The 20020-nt window shown below is 40.9% G+C and overlaps 1 protein-coding gene across 1 annotated transcript in view; it reads right to left on the bottom strand.

Moving 5' to 3' along the window:
* LOC138789620 (SITS-binding protein-like) overlaps positions 1-19430 on the bottom strand; it is a 36025-nt gene extending 16595 nt beyond the window's left edge. The window contains exons 1-2 of the mRNA XM_069968353.1: positions 18787-19430; positions 4718-4889 (exon numbers count right to left, since the gene is read on the bottom strand). Of these exons, the coding sequence (XP_069824454.1) occupies positions 4718-4889; positions 18787-19251 (637 nt within the window). The 5' untranslated portion in view covers positions 19252-19430. The remainder of the gene's footprint in view (positions 1-4717; positions 4890-18786) is intronic.
* Between the last annotated feature and the right edge of the window lie 590 nt (positions 19431-20020).

The following is a 20020-nucleotide window of genomic DNA, read 5'->3' on the forward strand; positions in this document are numbered from 1 at the left end:
TGATTAGCGATGGCTGCTGAACTTGGATAATGCCCCAAGGCTATGTGGAAAACATGGATATAGTCATTGGCTGTATCCATGTTTTCCAGACAACCTTAGAGCTTTATCCAAGTTCAGCAGCCCCCGCTAATCAAATGCCGAACGTTCGGGTTCGGATCGACTCGAACCCGAACCCGGTTCGCTCATCTCTAATTAGAACCCTTATACTGTGTATAAAGTTCTCATCCTACTTTACATTGGACTGGAACAAATTTTTACTGAGTTCAGGGCACTCATTTGTAAAATACTGGCTTTGGCAAAAATTGGCTTTGGCAAAAATCGCAATTGTACAGAAAAGGAAACAGCAATCTCCTCCTGCTGTTTGGATTTTATAACCAAAATACAAAGCATTTATACTATAGAACAATATTTGGCCTATGGTAGAGGGTCTCCTGGACAGCGTCTTAAATCTTGGTTGCCATGGAGAAATAGTCAATATGCAAAAAGTGACTATAGAATATCAATTGCCAACTCGACCTCCCAGCCTTGAGTTACTACTTCTAAATGATAACGAAGGACCTAATAATTGGAAAGACTACCTAACAGGTACTTTATTAGTGGACTCACCTAGCTAATATGTATATGATGGCATGTTAAGTCTCTGTTCTTGGCTGCAGTTTTAGCTCTGTTTGGTTGATGGTTTGTATTAGTACTGGATACATCTGATATCGTAATGTGCGGTTGTCCTGATAAAGTATAGCTTTTCTAGAAAAGAAGTATGTGCACTCCGAAAGGCAATTGTATGGTAACAAAGCAATGTATAATACTGAAATGTGCATTGCCTAATGGAATGTAATTGTATTTAAACTTTTCCTGAAATTTTTTATAAAAAAAAACAGTAATTTGGGAATAATGTGGTAATATGTAATATCACACTGGGGTTTTATTGACTAGGAGAAATTATTCTAAGGACTTACTCTACATCTCTTACTTGGACACTACAGTTTCAACTAAAAAGTGTTCCGGAAACAAGAACTTCCTTTCAAAATCTCCATACTTTTTTTTGTAGCTCTTTGTATGGATCCAGTAAAGGTATCCATGGTTGTCAACTGGCTGCAACCAACGGTTCTTAGAAGAATTATACAGTGACTGCTGCTTGCTGGTGGTGAAACTTGCTTTGGAGGCATGGCATCCCTTGGACGGTGCAGAATTTTTAATTTTTGTTTTAAAGATCACAAAGATCAGTTTATAGTCTACATATCAAGTATATGTTTCTCTTCTAATCATCACCTTTAGAGTAATGGTGAGAGAAAATAGATTACCCAGGTTTTTCACTATTTTTCTTTTTTTCAAACGTACATATTGAGCCGTGACATTCTGGCCGGGACTTGTGTTTAGTCTCTTTTTTTTCAACCAGCACAAGACAAAAAAGCTGTCTTCAGGAGACTGGACCTGGATACAAGTAAGTTCAGCATGCTAACTAAAATAAAAATGAATGTATATTGCAAACTTGCTTTATTCCAAATATACTGTTGATTTAGATTTTGAAAGTTATAATGACAGTGACTTTAACTTTAAAACCTAAGTAGGAAATTCTATTTATTTACCTGGAAAAAATACAGTTCCAAATAAAGAAATTAATCTGCATTGATGGAAATGTGTGCTCTACAGTTCCAACATAAAGTATCGTTGAAAGTCTCTTAGAATTTCTTAAAAGAACCTGCCTTCTCCAGCTCTATTATATGGCCATGTCAGGACTTAACTCCTCCTAATCTAGTGGAGACTCTGTCAGTGGCAATGCTCTGTGCTTCTACCCATTGACCACATTAGCGTTTTATGCTAAAATGTCACTGTTGAAATAATTTTCAAAGTCTAAATCAACAGAGGATGTGAAATAAAGCATGTTTGCAATTTACATAGATTTTTTTTTATCATGCTGTAAAGAGAGTAGAGAGAGTCTCAGCTCATTGTGTTCATCAATCAAATGACTTTCTTCTCTGTAAGCATACAGAAGACCAGGACTTCCTGTGTTTAGTCTCTTTTTTCAACCAGAGCAAGACTAAAAAGCTGCCTTCAGGAGACTGGACCTGGATACAAGTAAATATAGCTTTGTTTTAAAGCATGATATCTTAAAAACACTAATGAATGTAAACTGCAAACTTATTTATCATACTTTATATAATATCCCTTGTTTTAGATATTGAAAGTTATAACGACAGTTACATTTTAACTTGATAATGTAAGGTTTGAAGGCATTTTTTTTAACATGAAGCTGCCATGTATCCCTGCTGATCCCCGGCGATCTGCGTTTCATGCATGAAACCTATTCTAATTTGTAGGGCTCATGCACGGAACTTGGCCAGCATAGGACGTACCCATGGCAATACCATCTTCCAGCATCAGCTTTGACTGCACACCATTATCCCCTGACCTGAGGCTATTATCTTCATCACGTGACCATCACCCAAAACATAATAAGTATATTGTGGATCAGCATGAGGGGGCCAGACCAATCCACACAGTTGATCTAGAGCCCTGTATCTACCTATACTATATTCTTAAACTACCCTCCGGTACCCTACTTAGCTCTCCCTGCTCCTATTGCTCAATAAGGCAAACCTCACATCCAATCTCTAAATAACAAATCTGGGTATCGAGAAGTAGGTCGCACGTGAGCATCGGGACACCCAGTATCCAGCTTCATATGGCAACACAATCCCATCCGATTAAGAGACAACCCCACAACATAAACGCAAAAAGAAAAAAAATAGCTGAATAAGTACACAAACAAAAATGCAAAGAAAAAATAAATAAGAAAAGATATTCATTTAATATTATAATTGAGGGATATCTCGGTTTCGCAGTGGACTCAAACATACAAATAGTAAAGTTCCATATCCACATACTACTTCCTTTTCCCTTGCTTACTGAAGAGAGTAGGGGTTTCACCTACAGTGCAGGATCATATATAATGACTCTTTTTACCCTAATGCTACTCCCCCAATCTCTTTCTCTAACTTAAACACACCATACAAATTCTTGACACTTAGGGGTTCACCACCAGCCTCCGTCCTGCAATGAACAAGACTTCAATGCCTTTAGTCGTCCCTTCTACCAAGGTGAAGAGTATGAACAAAAAATAGAAAAAAAAGATAAAAAATAAAAAATAAATCAAATAAATAAATAAACAAATAATTAAAGAATAAGGGGTTATCCCCAGTCTGAATACAAATTGCAACCAGTAGCAACTAGACCCTGCCGCAGTCCCTCACACCACCCCCGGCGAACCCACCTTCTCTTCTCCCTTCTCCTAGATCTAATATACCAATAACTCCTCCCTCTTAACTATAAATCCTCTGTCTACCTTAATTATGGCCAGCCTCCCCATACCAACCCGAAGCACACATAAATTAAGATTATAAAATATTATTATCCAGCTTGCCCCCGTTATTGCAACCACTTAATTCCATTCTGTTACTTCTATTTTTGTTAAAGTAAACAAAAAAAAAAAAACAGAACCTTCCCCCCCAAAAAAAAAGTAAAAAGAAGAAAAAAAACACAAACCGACCATGCCTCTACTTCTTTTCTCTATAGTATGCAATAAATCTAAAATCACCAGTCCTCATTCCTCAACTCCGACCATTCTCCCCATGTCTTGTTAAATACATTCATTTTTCCTCTTTTTTTTTTGCTTCAATACATTCCATTACAATAGTCTTATACATTTCCCTTTTCCAATCTCCGACTGTCTCTGACTTTAACCATAATCTAGATTTTGTTTCTGGATTCCACTTTTATTGTCACTTTTGGATTTGTTGTCTGATACTTGTTGTCCACATCCTGGTTTTCCATCTCATCTTTTGAATACTATTTCCTAATCGCTCTCCTGGTAATGACTCTTGGCTCCAACTAAGCTGCAGTTCCCAGAGCTTACTATCACTTCTTTCATTTCAAAGGAGTTGGATCCTTTGCTTAGAAAAATGTATTTCATAGTTGACTTTGATAACAACAAATGATCTGTATGTAAGGTTGTTTCATAAAGAAATATAAGCGACACTCGCCCTGAATGCAATCTTATTTTATTAAGAAAATTGCTTGTGATACAAAGAAGGCCTTCTCTGTAACGCAGCCAATTTCCTTAATAAAAAAAAAAAGATTGCATTAAGTGGCGAATGCCACTCATATTTCTTTTTGAAACAATCTTGTGGGAATTGGCCTATGTGGAGCTGAGTACCACCAGCATTTTGCACTTAATGTGGAGACCTCTGTGGTTATTGCACAGCCTGTGAAACTACTCCAGAGAACTGAGAGGAGCAGAGCCATTGCACTATGTAACTTATCTGTATATAACTTCATGGACTTCAAGGATGTTTTTCATAAACCACAGTAACACAATACAAGCTGGAAACTTCTTACATATGTAATTCTACAAATGCATGAAGGAAAACCCCAACATGACCTGTGATATCTGAACAACATTGGAGGGAACAGAAATAGACTTCTGAATTTAGGCATCCGGAAGAAATATAGACACAAGACGCCCAATGCCTGTTCTTGGCTTCCAGCCAGTTACTGTTGTGCTAAACATTGTATGAATTTATAGGCATTCTGCATAGGTCTTTTCATGCATAATTCTTGCACATCCAGCAAAGGAGACTAGAATCTAGAAACTATAGATTTTCCGCTCACAGCATGTGGTCTTAAAAAATATCATGCTAAATATATGTATGCAACTTACCAGTTGACCCTAAGAAGTATCTTTCTAATACAGATCCATAGGCACCATGACTGGCTTTAAGGTTGGTGGTCACGTATGGTTGTAGGGCCACATTTACACTGTTCATAGGCCAGTGTTGAGGACTGAGGCTCGCTCCTCCATACCATGATATATTTGTCATTGAAAAGCAATCCTAAAAAGAAGAGCAGAAATGGTTTGGTCTAAAACCTGATAAACTAGAACTTAATTGTCTATTGTTAAAGGTTGTAGACATGGAAAACATTTCTACCTATGTTCATTCATATACATTAAGTTTAAGTCTGCAGTCTTCATTCCTTCGTTTAGTTTCAGACTCCCTAGAATTCAGTTTGCAACCTGCTCCTAGTTTTAAGTCTTTTCTAATTTGGGCGTGTAGTAATTCATGCTGGATTTGAGGCCTGTGAATCTAGAGTTTTGTCATAAATGCTCTGTTTTCTCTTTACACATGGAGAAATCGGCACAGAATTTCAAGCGGATTCTGTGTCAAAATGCATGCGGAATCTGCTTGAAATTCCACCCGTAGAATATATACGTTTTTATTTTCCATTGTGTATAATGGGCCTTCCGCTCATTTGTGCACATGGTGGAATTTCCATCAGGAAAATTCCATTGTGGAACTGCGTTCTGCCTCAAGAATCGATATATGAATTCTTTGGGTGGATTCCGCTAGTCCGCTCTGCTTGTCCTGCTCTCAACTGAAAGAAGAGACGCATGAGAAATCCAATTGAAGCAATAGGACAGACAGAATGACAAGTGGAATCCGTCATGTGGATCCCACTTGTAAAATCCACCTCTTTAACTCAGTGTGCAAAAGCCAGAAGTCAATGGGGCTTGAATTCTGCTCAAATTCTGCTCCTATTCTGCCAGAGCTGAATAGGCAAGGAATTTCAAGCAGAAAACGTTCCTCTTCAATTCCTCAGTGTGAACATACCCTAACAGTGATGCCTCCTCCTTCTGCCCACTACCTTGTGTGCTCTCTCCTCCTTAACTATAACCTGTCTAAGCAGTCCTCCTTGAAGGCATTGCTCTTTATCACACTCTTTATCACGCTGTGTACAACCTCCCACACTCTTAGGCCTTATTTACATAATCTGTGCCGTGATCCGGATGAGGATCGCAGCACGGATCACCTAGCCGGAGCCCGCCGGCACAGATACCCCGCACCTACCCCCAGCAGCAGAGAGGCAGCATGATGTGCTCTCCTGTCATCTCATCTTCTACTCACCTACTTCCTGTGCTGACCGGCTACATGCGCTCACCGGAAGTGTCCTGGACTACGCTGCTGGGAGAAGAAAGCAGAGTAGTCCAGGCCACTTCTGGGGAACATGAAGCCGGTCAGCACAGGGAGTAGGTGAGTAGTAGATGAGATGACAAGAGAGCACATCATGCTCTCCTGTCATCTCTGCAGCAAGGAGGCGGTGGGGGGGGGGGGGATATCTGCTGCGATCCGTACTAGGACATGTCCTATTTTTCCACAGTGCGGATCGCGGTGCAGGACGCGGCGTGGATTATGTAAATGGCTGCATTCACCGCAATGGTCCCTAAAATTGTCTGTGGTTGCGGACACGGGACGTGTGAATAAGGCCTTAGGGTCAGGGCCGTATTAACCACTAGGCACCTGTGGTCCAGTGCCTAGGGCAGCACCTTGCAGGGGGGCAACACCAGGGAGCAGGGGGAAGAAAACTTTTTTATTTTTTTAGTCTCCCACCTCCTGTTCAGACTTCTGAATCTGGCGTCTTTTCAAGGGGGGCAGGTGTATGCTGGTGTTGGTCAGGTCTGGTGTTGCGGTGGTAAAAGTGACGCCTGGAGCTATTACCTACAAATCTACCAATCCTGTGGTGAGAATTCCTTCAGACAATATGCAGACGGCTCTAATCATTGATTCAATGTGGAAATTTGTTTATGTTTTAAGCAGTTAAAAACCATTCAGACAATGTTTCTACATGTAGAGAAATGCATTTGGCTGAAACCAGGCTCCTATTTCTTCTCCAGTAGTCATGTGCTGTTTCCAGGATTATTGGCCATACACCTATTGGTTACCACATGAGGGTCTGGTTTCAGCTGCATGTGGCATACAGTAAATGTGGGAACGCTGCCTAAGACTGATCAGATATCAATATGATGTTCAGAAACTAGAAAATCCTGATGCTTATTGGTGAGTGAAGATGGGGCGTCTTCAGGCTTAGTGCCTAGGGCAGCAGCAGCTGGTAATATGCATACTAAGGAAATTGTGTGGATAAGTTGCTGCCAATTCCGCCATGCGCTCTCGCTTCACTCTCTGCCATCCCATAGGGTCCTCTATGGTCAGGCAGATTCTGCCGTCTGCCCAAAGAATTGACACAGCAATTCTTTGGGCGGACGGCAGAATCTGCCTGAACATAGAATGGAGGCTATGGGACCAGCGGAACTTCAAGCGGGAGCACAGGGGGGAGGGGGTCAAGTCCGTGGCAAGTTATCCGTGTGATTTCCTTAGTGTGCATATACCCTAATGCTGGTAAAGAGGAAAGCATCAGGATGCAGGGGCGCAGATGACACATAATGTATGTTTCCCATGTTACTTATTCAACACTTTCTGGATGCTCTCCTGTGAAGAAACTGCAGCATCTCCCACTCTTCTAACGGTATGGGAAGGCAGAAACAGGATGGACCCTGTCCCAGTGGTCCTCGTGAGTTATGTTTGCTGTAAATGTTGTAAGACAACTCAGTAAGTTTATCTGCCTTCCTATTTAAAACCTGACATATCTTGGCACATCCTGACAAACTGATTTGTGATGCGTTAACACACCGAACTCTGCTGCATATGTGTTTTATAAGCTGTTACACTTATCATGTGTTGGGAGAGATTAATATTCTGCGGGCATTCAGCAATTCCGCATGTTATACTTTGTAAGTCTGGTAACTATATATATATATATATATATATATACAGTATAATATATATATTTACATTGCAGCTAATTTAAAAAGCATTAGCTAATGTGGATGACTGGACACTCAGGAGGATTGTGAGCTCCATGGGAGGCATACTTCTGAGGCATGTCAGCAATCTGCTTTTTCAGCAGTGGTAGCAATTTTCAGTCCCCTTATTTCTCCACAGCTACATGTCGTCTTTGCCATATGTGCGGTTCTGACATTGCAGTAGTTTACATGCAACATCTCCTATAACTCTGCAAAGTAATTTGTTTACTCTCTCTCTCAATCTCCTGGATGGGGTGCTGACCTCTTGCTAGGAACCAAGTCTAAATTGGGTGACAGCATTTAATTTTCTTGAGTCGTGTACTGTCACCCAGGAATTCACATAGATCATCCATGGTTAACTCTATGGGAGAAAATGACCATGATTTCTATAGGTAATAACTATGAAGACCAGGCCTACCAGGGAAGAATATTTTTCGAGTCCACCTTCCACCCTACTTTTTATTACATTCTTTTCAGGATTTTCTCAAGAGGAATGTTAAAAAAAGATAAAAAAAGTAACATCAGGACTATAGCTGCAGTGATTAAATGATATCAACATACTATTACATAATAATACCGCTACACCAGGACCTCATGTTACCACCACTTAGTGACTGCATAATACCACCGTACTGTTTCAAAACAGTGTCCCTCACAGTTATGGTGCTATTGTGGTGGCATTAACACAGAGATAGTGCCCTGTTAGTGTCTTCATACAGTAGCAGTGACCCCCTTTGTGTCAGTACACAATACTGCTCCCCATATAGTACAAATGCCCTGTTAGTGCCCACATATCATTAAAGTGCCTCCTTAGTACCCCATAAAGAACTAAAGTGCCCCCACAGGGTTCATTTTGGCCTTTAATCTGCAATCTTCGCATGCACCGTTAGGGCCTGTTCACAAACGTTTTTTTTTTCACTGATCTCCTTGAGCTTAGTGACTGCTGTGATTTGCATAACTTTTGATATGTTGCTGCCCATGGTGAGACTAACAATTCCTTCCATACTTGTTATTATCTATTTAGTCTCCTTCCCCCAGTTCTAAGCTGCTGCTTTCCGCTGAAGACACAAACATCTGTGTGTGAGCTTTTCTCTCTGTCTCCCCCTCCTCCCCCCTCCATTCTGAGACAGCCAATGTAAACAAGTCCCTGTCTGGCTTTATCTGCAACGTTGTAGTTTCTTTATAATGCTGGGGGGGGGGGGGGGGGTATTCTGAGGTCAATTTGCTGATGAACTCACTTTGATTAATCCTCCCAGCATTACAAAGAAGCTACAATGTTGCAGATACAGCCAGTCCAAGGGCTTGTTTACATCAGTACCGTCTCAGAAGGGGGGAGGAAGGGAAGACAGAGAGAACGGCTCACACATAGGTTTTTGTCTTTTCAGCAGAAAGCATCAGCTGAGAACTGGGGGAAGGAGACTGAATAACGTGGCCAGCAACATATCAAAAATTATGTTTCAGTGGCATACCCCTTTAACTTTTTGAGCTGTCTGTACTACAGTTGCTGCTCTGTGGAACAGGTCCAAAAGATATAAAATTGCTCCCCAACCTGTTTCTTGCTCAGTGGTTGTCATTCCTTGAATTATTTTAATAGGTACTAATACCCCAAAACATCTTCATTTGTGGAGGTAGATCACAATTTTTCTTCAATTTGTTAAATTCACTCATATCCTTACTGTTGACGATTTTACATCCTACCAAAACCTCAGCTTTATGAACTGACCACTTGCTGACTAATATATAATCAATAATCAATGTTATATAATAAATAATCAATGTTATTCCCTTCATCTGTCAATGATTTAAGGTTGTGGCTAATGGATAACACACTCACGCTTTATATAGATTTTTTACAGCAAATACTGATACTCATCAGTAAATGCCATTTAGATTAAATTCGTTCCGACCTCCATTCATTGCCACTCATCACAGGGCTGTCAGCTGTTCACTAAAGTACTCCATAATGACTGGCTGGGTTCTAACAGGAGTGTAATAGTCCTCACTGATAGAACTATAATGAGAACTATTTTGGTTTCTGGTAAATGGACAACCTGTATGTGTGAACTTTGGTCAAGTAACCTATTGTCCTCAATGCAAATCCCATAGTCACATACTGTATAGCCATTATATATTTTTTTCTTTAATTCTCAAGACAAGATTAGCAAGGTTTAGCAATTCACATGACATGGTGAAAATCATATTAACACACCAAAGCTCTGCTGTTCTCACAGACGATCCTGGAGACATAGCATTTATTATGTGTGGGATTGGAGAACTGTAGGGAAATTGCAGATACAGAATTATAGAGCGTATGCATAATATTCTATAATAGCTGGAATAATCCATTTATCACAGGTAATAGTTCAAATTAGAGGAGGAGAGCCAGGATCAATGTCCTACCAGCTGCCACAATGTGAATACAGCAGGTGCTAGGCACGCCTATTGGCTCTAAAGGCCCTATTCCACGGAACGATTATCGTCCGTATTCGGCGATATCGTCCGCTACGGACGATAATCGTCCCGTGGAATAGAGTGCAACGATCAGCCGACATCGTTCATGTCGGCTGATCGTGACAGTCGCTTGTTTTTCAACATGTTGAAAAACAAGCGACTGATATAGCAACGATCTGCTGCCGTCGCTCCGTTGAATAGGAGCATCGGCAGCAGACACTGCTATATCCTATCGGCTGCCCGGACGATCTAGCGATCACCCGGGCAGCCCCCCCGCAGCTCCCCGCCGCCCCTCCCACACTCACCCGCTCGCTGCAACCGTGTTGAATAGCGGCGGCAGCGAGTGGGGAACGAGGAGCAAACGAGCGCTGACAGCCCTTAATAGGCCCTTAAGTGAAGGTGGCCCCCGCTGTGTTGGTGATCTATACGTGAATATACTAAACAATTTTTATTCATACGTAAATTGGTACTTATATGGTAGGCACTCCCTGTGCTGTGGATACCATACACACTAGAGGGATGTAGCAGGTGTCAGATGTTCTGCTTTATTTTAGGAGCAGTCCGACTTTTTAAAGCTTTTCACAACTTAAGATGTAGCTTACTCAATGTGCTGAGTCTAAGACATCAGACAATCTGTGCCCACAGGCTCGGGAGATGTAAATTTGGTACTGCATTTGCAGCAGTCTATTTTCATGAGTTGAATACTGCCATACAGCATTTCTGTATATAACATGTTCTAAAATACAAGCCTAGTCCATCTAGTCTGCCCTTTTAGTATTTTCCTTCTTATTATCTTAGGATAGATAAATGTTTATCCCAGGCATGTTTATATTCTGTTATTGTAGATTTACCAACCACATCTGCTGGAAATTTGTTCCAAGCATCTACTACTCTTGCTGTAAAGTAATATTTTCTCACGTTGCTTCTGATCTTACCTCCAACTAATCTGTCTCTGTGTCTCTGTGTAATCAGCTTTTCAAAAAAAAAGGAAAATTCTGTCCATTCTCGCCATCCAGAACAGTTTGGTCTGTAAAACGCTCAATGTTATCTGTCTTGAAATAACAGAGCTCAATTAAAGAGGACCTGTCACCCCCCGTGCCGGGGTGACAGGCTCCCAACCCCCCGTTAGATCCCACTATACTTACCTCATGGCGCCAGGTCCCGCTTCCTGAGCCATTTGGGTGACTGAGATTTCAGCGCCCGAAGCCCGGTGCACACACTCACAGGAGAGTCAGGTGCTCATAGAGAATGAATGGGGAGTCCGAAGCTCCGCCATTCTCTATGGGCATCGGACTCTCCTCTGAGCGCGCGTGCCGGGCTTCGGGCGCTGAAATCACCCGACCGGCTCAGGGAGTGGGACCCGGCGCGATGAGGTAAGTATAGGGGTATCTAACGGGGGCTCGGGGGGTGTCAGGTTTCCTTTAAATATCTGCCATACTGGTATTCATAGGAGTCCTGAGTCAAGACACCAATGGACATTTGAATATGATTGCCATATGCCATATACCTCAACGGAGGTGCCACTAGCTTAACTTGGAGACATGGAAACAACATAGTTTAAAAAGAAGATATCTCCACCATACACTACCTTGAGTCCTTTTTCCGTAATGCAACCTAGGTAAAAGGAAAGAATTATTCCCAGGCTGCCCATGGCTCAAGGCAGTATCCAAGTAGCAAAAGAAAAAAAAAATGTAATGAAACTATTTTAGATACAGCTCCATGAATGAATAAAAAAAGCATTAGAACTTAGTTACCTAGTTAAATAAGCAGCAATATCGAGAAATTACATTTGAAGTATATTAGTAGAGATGAGCGAATCCGATTCGATGGAGTAGGTATTCAATCGAATATTGCGGTATTCGAATTCAATCCACTAGTGAGGTGAATACGTGGGAAACATTCGAAAGCCCTCCCATCGCAGTTGGCGCTTTTTTTTAATCCAATGACCATGCAGGGAGGCCATGAGGGACCCTGGGAGTACGCACGCAGCGCGAAAACGCCGTCTACCCTCATTGGATGGCTGAATCACATGAACTCGATTCTTAAATACAAGCCTCCCGCCTCTCGACCGCAGATGAGCTTTCAACCTAGCCAGGAAAAGATCTTGCAGCATGGAGAGATAGGTTTTAATAGGGTTTTGGCTAGGCAGGATTACTACTGAACCCAAAAGTCCTTTTCAGGGCTAAGATCAAGCGAAAAAGTCATCTCTGAATCCAAAGCACTTCTCAGTGCTAAGAAATAGATGATATAACAGCAGCATCAGCATCAGCAGGTGTATTCATTCCAGTACCCTGCGTGTACAAGTGACTTATAGTGTCCCTGTTTAACACCACTAAGGGCACGTTATACATATTGTTCCAGTAGCCCACTAAGGGCACCTGATATATACGGTTTCAGTAGCCCAGTAAAAGGCACGTGATACGTATTGTTCCAGTAGCCCAGAAAAAGGCACGTCATACATACTGTTCCAGTAACGTTCGTACAGCATTACGCGTGATACGCGCGAATAACATGATGCTCTGCGAACGTACATTGAAATCATGTATGTAACACTGCGCAAGAAATACCAATGAAATGTGTGAACATTGCCATAAATGTTCGGAAAGCGGTTGCAAATATTTTTCCTTCGCAACTGCAGAGAGTGGCATTATACTGCGATTTTGGGGTGTTGGGTGCACCCAGGCATGCTCCCCCTAATGTCCCAGTGTCATTCCGGAGGTGTTTGCATCGTTTTTATGAGGGTTTTATGAGGGACTCGGTGACCTCCAAGTGGTCGAATTTTGATTTCCAAGTGCCGCAAATTTTTTTCCCATAGACTATAATGGGATTGAATACTCGTTCGAATAGTCAAATATCGGTGCCTATTCGATTTGAATTCTCGAAAGTCGAATATTTCACTACTCGCTCATCTCTATATATTAGTTTTTTAATCAAAGAGTGATCTTAAAACATGTCGGCATGTCTGGATATTAATGCTTCAGGTAAGCTGATAGCAACTCAATTTTAATGCATTTTCAATAAATTATAGTTTTATTGATGAAAGGCTGGACTGATGACAATCTTTGTTTAGAGATCTAGAAAGTTTTTTAATGAAATCTCCCTTCATCTTATAAACTCCCATTGATCTTATAACATTTCTTTATTGAAAACAACAAAGAAAGATTTGTTGGATTCTACAATTTCCTCTAGAAACAGAAGTTGGCATAAAGTTTTTTTTTTCTTTGATATATGCCTAATATTACAAGGATTTTCTGACATGTCATAGTTATATGCCAGAAATCTGTATCAGTGGGGTCTAAATGCTGAGACCCCCGTCAATGGCTAATATACAGGGGCCAAAGTGTGCCAGTGCAGTTTATAGCAGACATGTAGCAACACATCACGTGCAGCTGTATGCTTCTGCCCCTTCATACTAGCTATCATTGGGGTCTCCACAAGCAGGCTCCCACGATACAAAACTCTGACATGGTAGTGAGCTTCCCCATGTACGCAACTCCTGCATGGCCAATCCCCCAGTAGGTAAACCCACCTCTCCTCACGTAATATTAATCAAAATCAAACACACATACTCACCTGGCACCAAAGCAGTCCACCTCCATTTCCTCTTCCTTGCTCTGCAGTCACAAAATAGACATCACTTGAGGGCTGAAACACTGGGGAAGAGAGAGGGACTCCATTTAACTGTAAGTGCTCATTCAAGTCAAAAGCTTACAGTTAAAAGGTTAGCTCTGCACCCGTGATGGCCCACTGCTGCATCCAGCCCTGAATGGCAGAGCAGGGAACTGATAGTTTCCCACTCTGTTGCTCCATGTGACTGCATCTATGTTCGGGGGGGGGGGGGGGGGGGGGTTGGCAGTCGCTGGCATTTGGGGTTCTGAGCTAAAGACGCCCAGTGCTAGTGACACCCCTGGTTTCTACATACATTAAAAAGTTCTGTGCAGAGAAATAGAGAAATATGCTGAACACAAAAAGAACGTTCTAATTTGTAAACTGAGCTGATTGATATTTAGAAAATGTATGACTCCATCACTCCATGACTCAGTCATGACCCCATTATAAAGTTCTTTATCATGAAATGCCTCCTAATAAAATATTATTATAACAGTAAATATAGTGAACCACAGACTATTCATAAACTGTGGATTTCCATCTCACATTACGATTATATTTCCAGTCAGCGAAGGCCATGATATGTATGTCATTTTAGTGTTGGAAAACCTCTTGTGTGACCAGCACAGGTTACACATGATGAGTGACTTGGATGGGAAAGTCAATATAATGAAGCCCACCTATACTGTTACTTTATGTGGAATATATAGTTTAGCCCAACAATCATGTACATTACCAAGAGTTGTCAAATGGGAATAACTAATAGATATGTTGCAAAAATAAAAAAAGGACGTAACAAGGATGCAATACTGGGGCCAGCCTGGCCCACCAGCACGGTCACTCCTGCCATGAGGTGAAATGAGTTTATTGCTCAGGATCTGGACGGCAGCTTTGTAGAGTCTCTGAAGGGCAGCATGTTTTATGGAGTGGCCAAAAATTATACTGTCTGCTACACACCACTGACTTCATTGACCCCATGACCTGCAGATGATAGCTGGACACAGATGTAGATTGAAAGGAAGTCTCGGACTGGTAACACTATGCAAGTATTGTTATATGCTTTACACATCACTACACTATAAGTGATCACTACTCCTTTATATGGATCACAGGGTGAAATAGTAGTATAAGCATGAATAAGATCACCATGAGTAATTACAATTCATTGTAAGTCTTATCTTTACGACCTGTTCTCTGTTTATAATCCATTCCTGACTTTGGCTGAAAAAATCTGTCAGATAATCTGTCAGACATCTTTTGGTGTAAGAGGGCCCTTAGTTCTTAGGATCTCACACTGTCCTTGGGACATATGCACTTATTACTATAAGCTGCAGGTTTTCTGCACCATGCCATACTTACTTATTATTCTCAATAGGCTTGGGGGAAGGGGGTGATTAGGCGATGTGGGTACTAGGTGTGGGGGGGTCCATTTCAGGTTTCGCCTCAGGCAGCAGAAAACCTAGAATCATTCCTGCCCATCAGAGTACTGGGAGATCCACTGGTGGACCCTACTTCTAATACAATAATTATGGTGATATTATAATAGAGCGCCTATTAAGCATCAGAGGTAAAACTATCTGGAGCTGACTTTGGAGTGTACGACTTGACACTAGGGTCTATTTCATATTGAAACACTCACAATAATCTATTATACATTCGTAATGGTAATGTCCTTTTTGTACAATGAGAGAGTCCTCAAATCATCTGGATGGGGCCAAGAAATCCCAGTCTGACGCTGTGCAAAACACATACATAAAATGGTCTAGTGGCTCAATAGCTGGCAAGGTACTGGTGTGGCATCTATCCAATGCTGGTGCCAAAAGGGTGAGGTGAGGGCAACACCAGTGACTCTAACCACATACAGTATGCAGTTAGGTAGCAAAAAGAAGGTTTGTTCTGAGTAAAGGAAAGCTTAGCTTCAGAACATGGAGACCTCTGATAAGTATTATGAGTATTGTACCAAGCATAGGATAAGCATAAATAAGTATTATACTAATGTACACAACCACTGGTTAAGGCTTTGTATAAGGTGCAACAGGTAAATACCCCCAACAATATAACAGAAATGGATGTTATGAGAATAACAAGATCCTTAGATTACTGGCTAGCTAATAGGTAAATGAAATTTCCCATGTCACCATTAGTTGGCCTCCATAGGTTGTAGTGTAGTGACATAAATCCAATTACTGGGCTCTTTCAGGGTCCTGTAATTGGAATAAGTACACAGTAAATCTTTTAAGAAGGATGTAGTGAAGGGTAGTCTGGTGCCAGCGGCTGCAGAAATTCCATCCCCAGCATTGTATATTACAAATGCTGCAGTTAGAATGCCCATATTAACAGTTTATAGACCACCAGGGGACCTAGAACTTAAGATTAACCTGTTCATTGCCTTAGATCACCAGGGATACTGGAAATAACCCCCCCCCCCCACACACACACACACACGCACTGCCCTAGACTACCAGATATATACTGATATTAAACCCTTTATGGTTGTAGACCACCAGAGCTTCTGACATTAACATCTACACTGCCCTAGACCACCAGGAACATTTCCATTAAAACCTACACTGCCCCAGACTATTAAATACACTTATATTAAACCCTTTAGATCATTACATATTCTTACATTAAACCCTTCACTAGCCTAGTCCACCAGATACACTAATATTAACCCCTTTACTGCCCTTGGCCACACTGGATTCCTGTATTAAGTCCTTTACTGCCCTAGACCACCAAGGATCCTACATTAATGGCCTGACTGTGAAAGAGAAGGTACTATCATGTGCTATGAGCAGTATGGGAATCCTTGTGTCCTGGCATTCAAGCTAATGTTACTTTGACCTACCTAACATTGTACAGACCAAGTCCCCCTGTCATGGCCGCAGTATTGCTACATAATGACCCGCCACTCTGCAAAACTACTTTAGGAATGGTTTGAGGAATATGACTAATTGGTCAAGGTGTTTGCTAACTTTGCCTCTAAATTCCCTAGATCTCAGTGCTATAAGAGTCTATAGTATGGGCAGGAAAAGACAAGTCTGATACATGGAGGTCCCACCTCATAAAATACATGACTTGAAGGACTTGCTGTTAACCTCTTGATGCCATTTACCACAGGACACCTTGAGAGGTCCTGTGGAGTTGATGCCTCCACAAATCCATGCTGTTTTGGCATGTTTGTGTGATATTGGAGCCCTAACTCAAATGTCAGGAAAAGCTGCAGACGTATCTACCAAATGTATGTATAGGGCTCCATTTACCCAACTAATTGTAAAAAGAATGTTTGCCATCAGGTTGGTATGTGACAATGTACCTTTTTTTCTGTATAGAAAAGCATTCTAGACTATGCTATGTTATGCTGCTGTGCAGTAACATGAGAGCCTAAGGGCACTTGTGGCAATTCAGTGGTATCTGTTAGGGATGTCTGTTGGAGAAATACACCAGGAAATCCTACCAGTGTATACCTTAGACCGGTAGGTAGCATATATTTATATATATACCTAATATGGCATGTGTTGTCATATACCATAATACATTTTTTATTGATTCATATGAAAATTCATAGGTGTAAAATCAGAGGTTCAAGTAGAAAAAGTTTTAACCCATATTAGTCTTATTATGACCATGTGCATCTCTATATTCCTTGAACGACATGAGAGTTTTACGTTGTATTTGACTTTTGCAACTTCAAAAGAACTTGTTTAAGAGACCTTTATATAGTTACATAGTTAATAAGGTTGAAAAAAAGATAAAGAGTCCATTAAGCTCAACCTCTAACCCTACTGTGTTGATCCAGAGGAAGTAAAAAAAAAAAACCATGAGGCTGGAAGCACACACAGCAGGGTTTTTTTGTTTTTTTGTTTTTTTAAACAGAAGTGGATTCAAAAGGGATGGAAAATATAAAGGGAAAACTTGTACTTCTCTTTTCTTTTGGATACACTTCTGATTTTGGCACAAAAACTGCAGTGGCAGTTTTCCAAAAATCAACCCTGTGTGTTTCCAGCCTGAGGCATATGCCAGTTACCCCAGCACAGGGAGAAAAATTCTCTCCCGAATCCAAAATGCCAATCAGAATAAAATATGGCAGAATATAGGTGAAGCAAGTTAACTGTATATCTAGAGGTATAACCAGTAGGAAGAGGGAGATTGTGATCCCGCTGTATAGAGCTCTAATGAGACCACATCTGGAATACTGTGTCCAGTTCTGGAGACGTCACCTACAAAGAGATATTGATAAAATAGAACGGGTCCAAAGACAGACTGCAAAACTGGTGGATGGTCCTAAGCATAAAATTATTAGAAAGGACTTACTGAGCTTGATTTGCACAGCCTGGAGGATAGGGTAAGGTTGAATGTGATCGAAACCTTAACATATGCAAAATGGAACACAGTCTGAGGTTAGTTTGGGGGAAGTTGAAACAAACATTCTGCAGATGTGGTTGGAAAATAAACAGTAAGTGAAACATGCCTGGGATAAACCTATATCTGTTGTTTCTTGGTAATACACTCTATTGCAATCCCTAGCATCTATATCAGCACAGGTTACGTAACAGCTTTAATTATTGTTGCAAAATGTACAGTAAGTGAAACTTTTTCCGATCGATATTTTGTTTTGTGTCAGTTGCATGAAAATCTTACTAAATGTACAAGTACATATGGCCGTCACACAGCTCAATGTATTCCTAGGGACTAAAACTATCACTTTACTAAAAGCTTGCCATGTCATCAAAGCATATGTCACGTATGCATGGATCACTATGGAGGTAATGATACAATATTAAACACTTCCCCCACACTTGAGGGCCACATCTACACAAACTGTATATTGGAAAGTCAGTTCATGGTTCTGCTTCCCTTTGGAAATCTCATTGAACGTGCCACCTTGCATACTTAAACCATAAAGAAAGAAAATCATTCCTTTACTTAGGGCCCTGATGCCTTTACCATCAAAAATGAAGTGTGTCAAATATTTCCTTTACCTTATACATTACATATATAGGAATACATTAGTCATTATTGGATAAACATACCTTTAACTTAACATCACAATGTATTGGGGTCCACGTAATATTGTAGCACTCAGTACCAGCTGAGGATTTTCGGTCTAGTGCAATCTTAAGGTCGGTTATAGAATCCCAAGTATAACAAAAGTCAGTCTTATTAAGCCAACATAAGTTTTTAACAAAATTTTGTTCCATGTCGGGAAAGTTTCCTACATCTATCTCCACGTATGTTTTGTTCTCACTCAACGTCTGCAGAATCAGGGTGTGAGTATCCCTTTCCCATATCAGTCCACTCACTGCTCCTTTTAGGATCCAGTTTTTGTTAGGTTGGTCCATCACCTGCCAATAGATAATGCCAATTGTCATAATGAAGAATATCGCAACCCCGATACAGGCGACAGCTCCTTTCCATGTTTCGTTCATTTCCTTGAGTCCAACATCCCAGTTAACATCAGGGATAGGGCTGGGGTTCCTTGCACGTGTGTGAGGCATTGCAACTGATATGAAACTGGTTATATTGTTACTCCTCCGGGAACAAAAAAAAAATCTGTTTCTTCTTTATAAAAAAAGAAAATCCAACATTATGTCGGATAAAGCATTTTCATATGGGAACTTTGCAAAGCCATCTCCAACCTAACACATGTTGTAATAAGTAAAGGGAAGTTATTCTAAACTAGTTGTACTCTGTACTCTCCGAGGAAGAAGAGAGCCTTGAAATAGCTACAACTGGCACTAAAAGGAATCAGCTTAGAGCCGTCCCACTGCCAGATTTGTCTCAGGTGCTTGAGCTGTGACGTCTACCTAGTCAGTGACACCACTTGTGACCCCAAGAGACTTTCTTCACTTTACAAAAAAAAGTTTAACTTTAAAGACAGACTCCAACAAATGTATTCACTTATTTATGTGCATACAATTTGCTTAGATGTGACTTGTTAGAGTTTTCTTTACAATGAGGAAAACTTTCAGAACTGTTATATGATCCTTACTCCACCTCATACTTGGTGTCTAAATACACTAAGGGGGAGATTTATGAAAGGGTGTAAAATTTAGACTGGTGCAAACTGGCCACAGCAACCAATCACAGCTCAGTTTCCAGCTCTGGTGAAAGGAAAGAGGAGCTGTGATTGGTTGCTGTGGCCAGTTTGCACCAGTCTAAATTTTACACCCTTTCATAAAACTCCCCCTAAACCTCTTAAAAGTGGTATGATTTATGACCTATTTTAGCTTGCCAATTAGAAACTCTTCAAAATAGTCAAGGTAG

The sequence above is a fragment of the Dendropsophus ebraccatus genome, chromosome 4 (genome assembly GCF_027789765.1).
Source record: "Dendropsophus ebraccatus isolate aDenEbr1 chromosome 4, aDenEbr1.pat, whole genome shotgun sequence".
Classification (NCBI taxonomy): domain Eukaryota; kingdom Metazoa; phylum Chordata; class Amphibia; order Anura; family Hylidae; genus Dendropsophus; species Dendropsophus ebraccatus.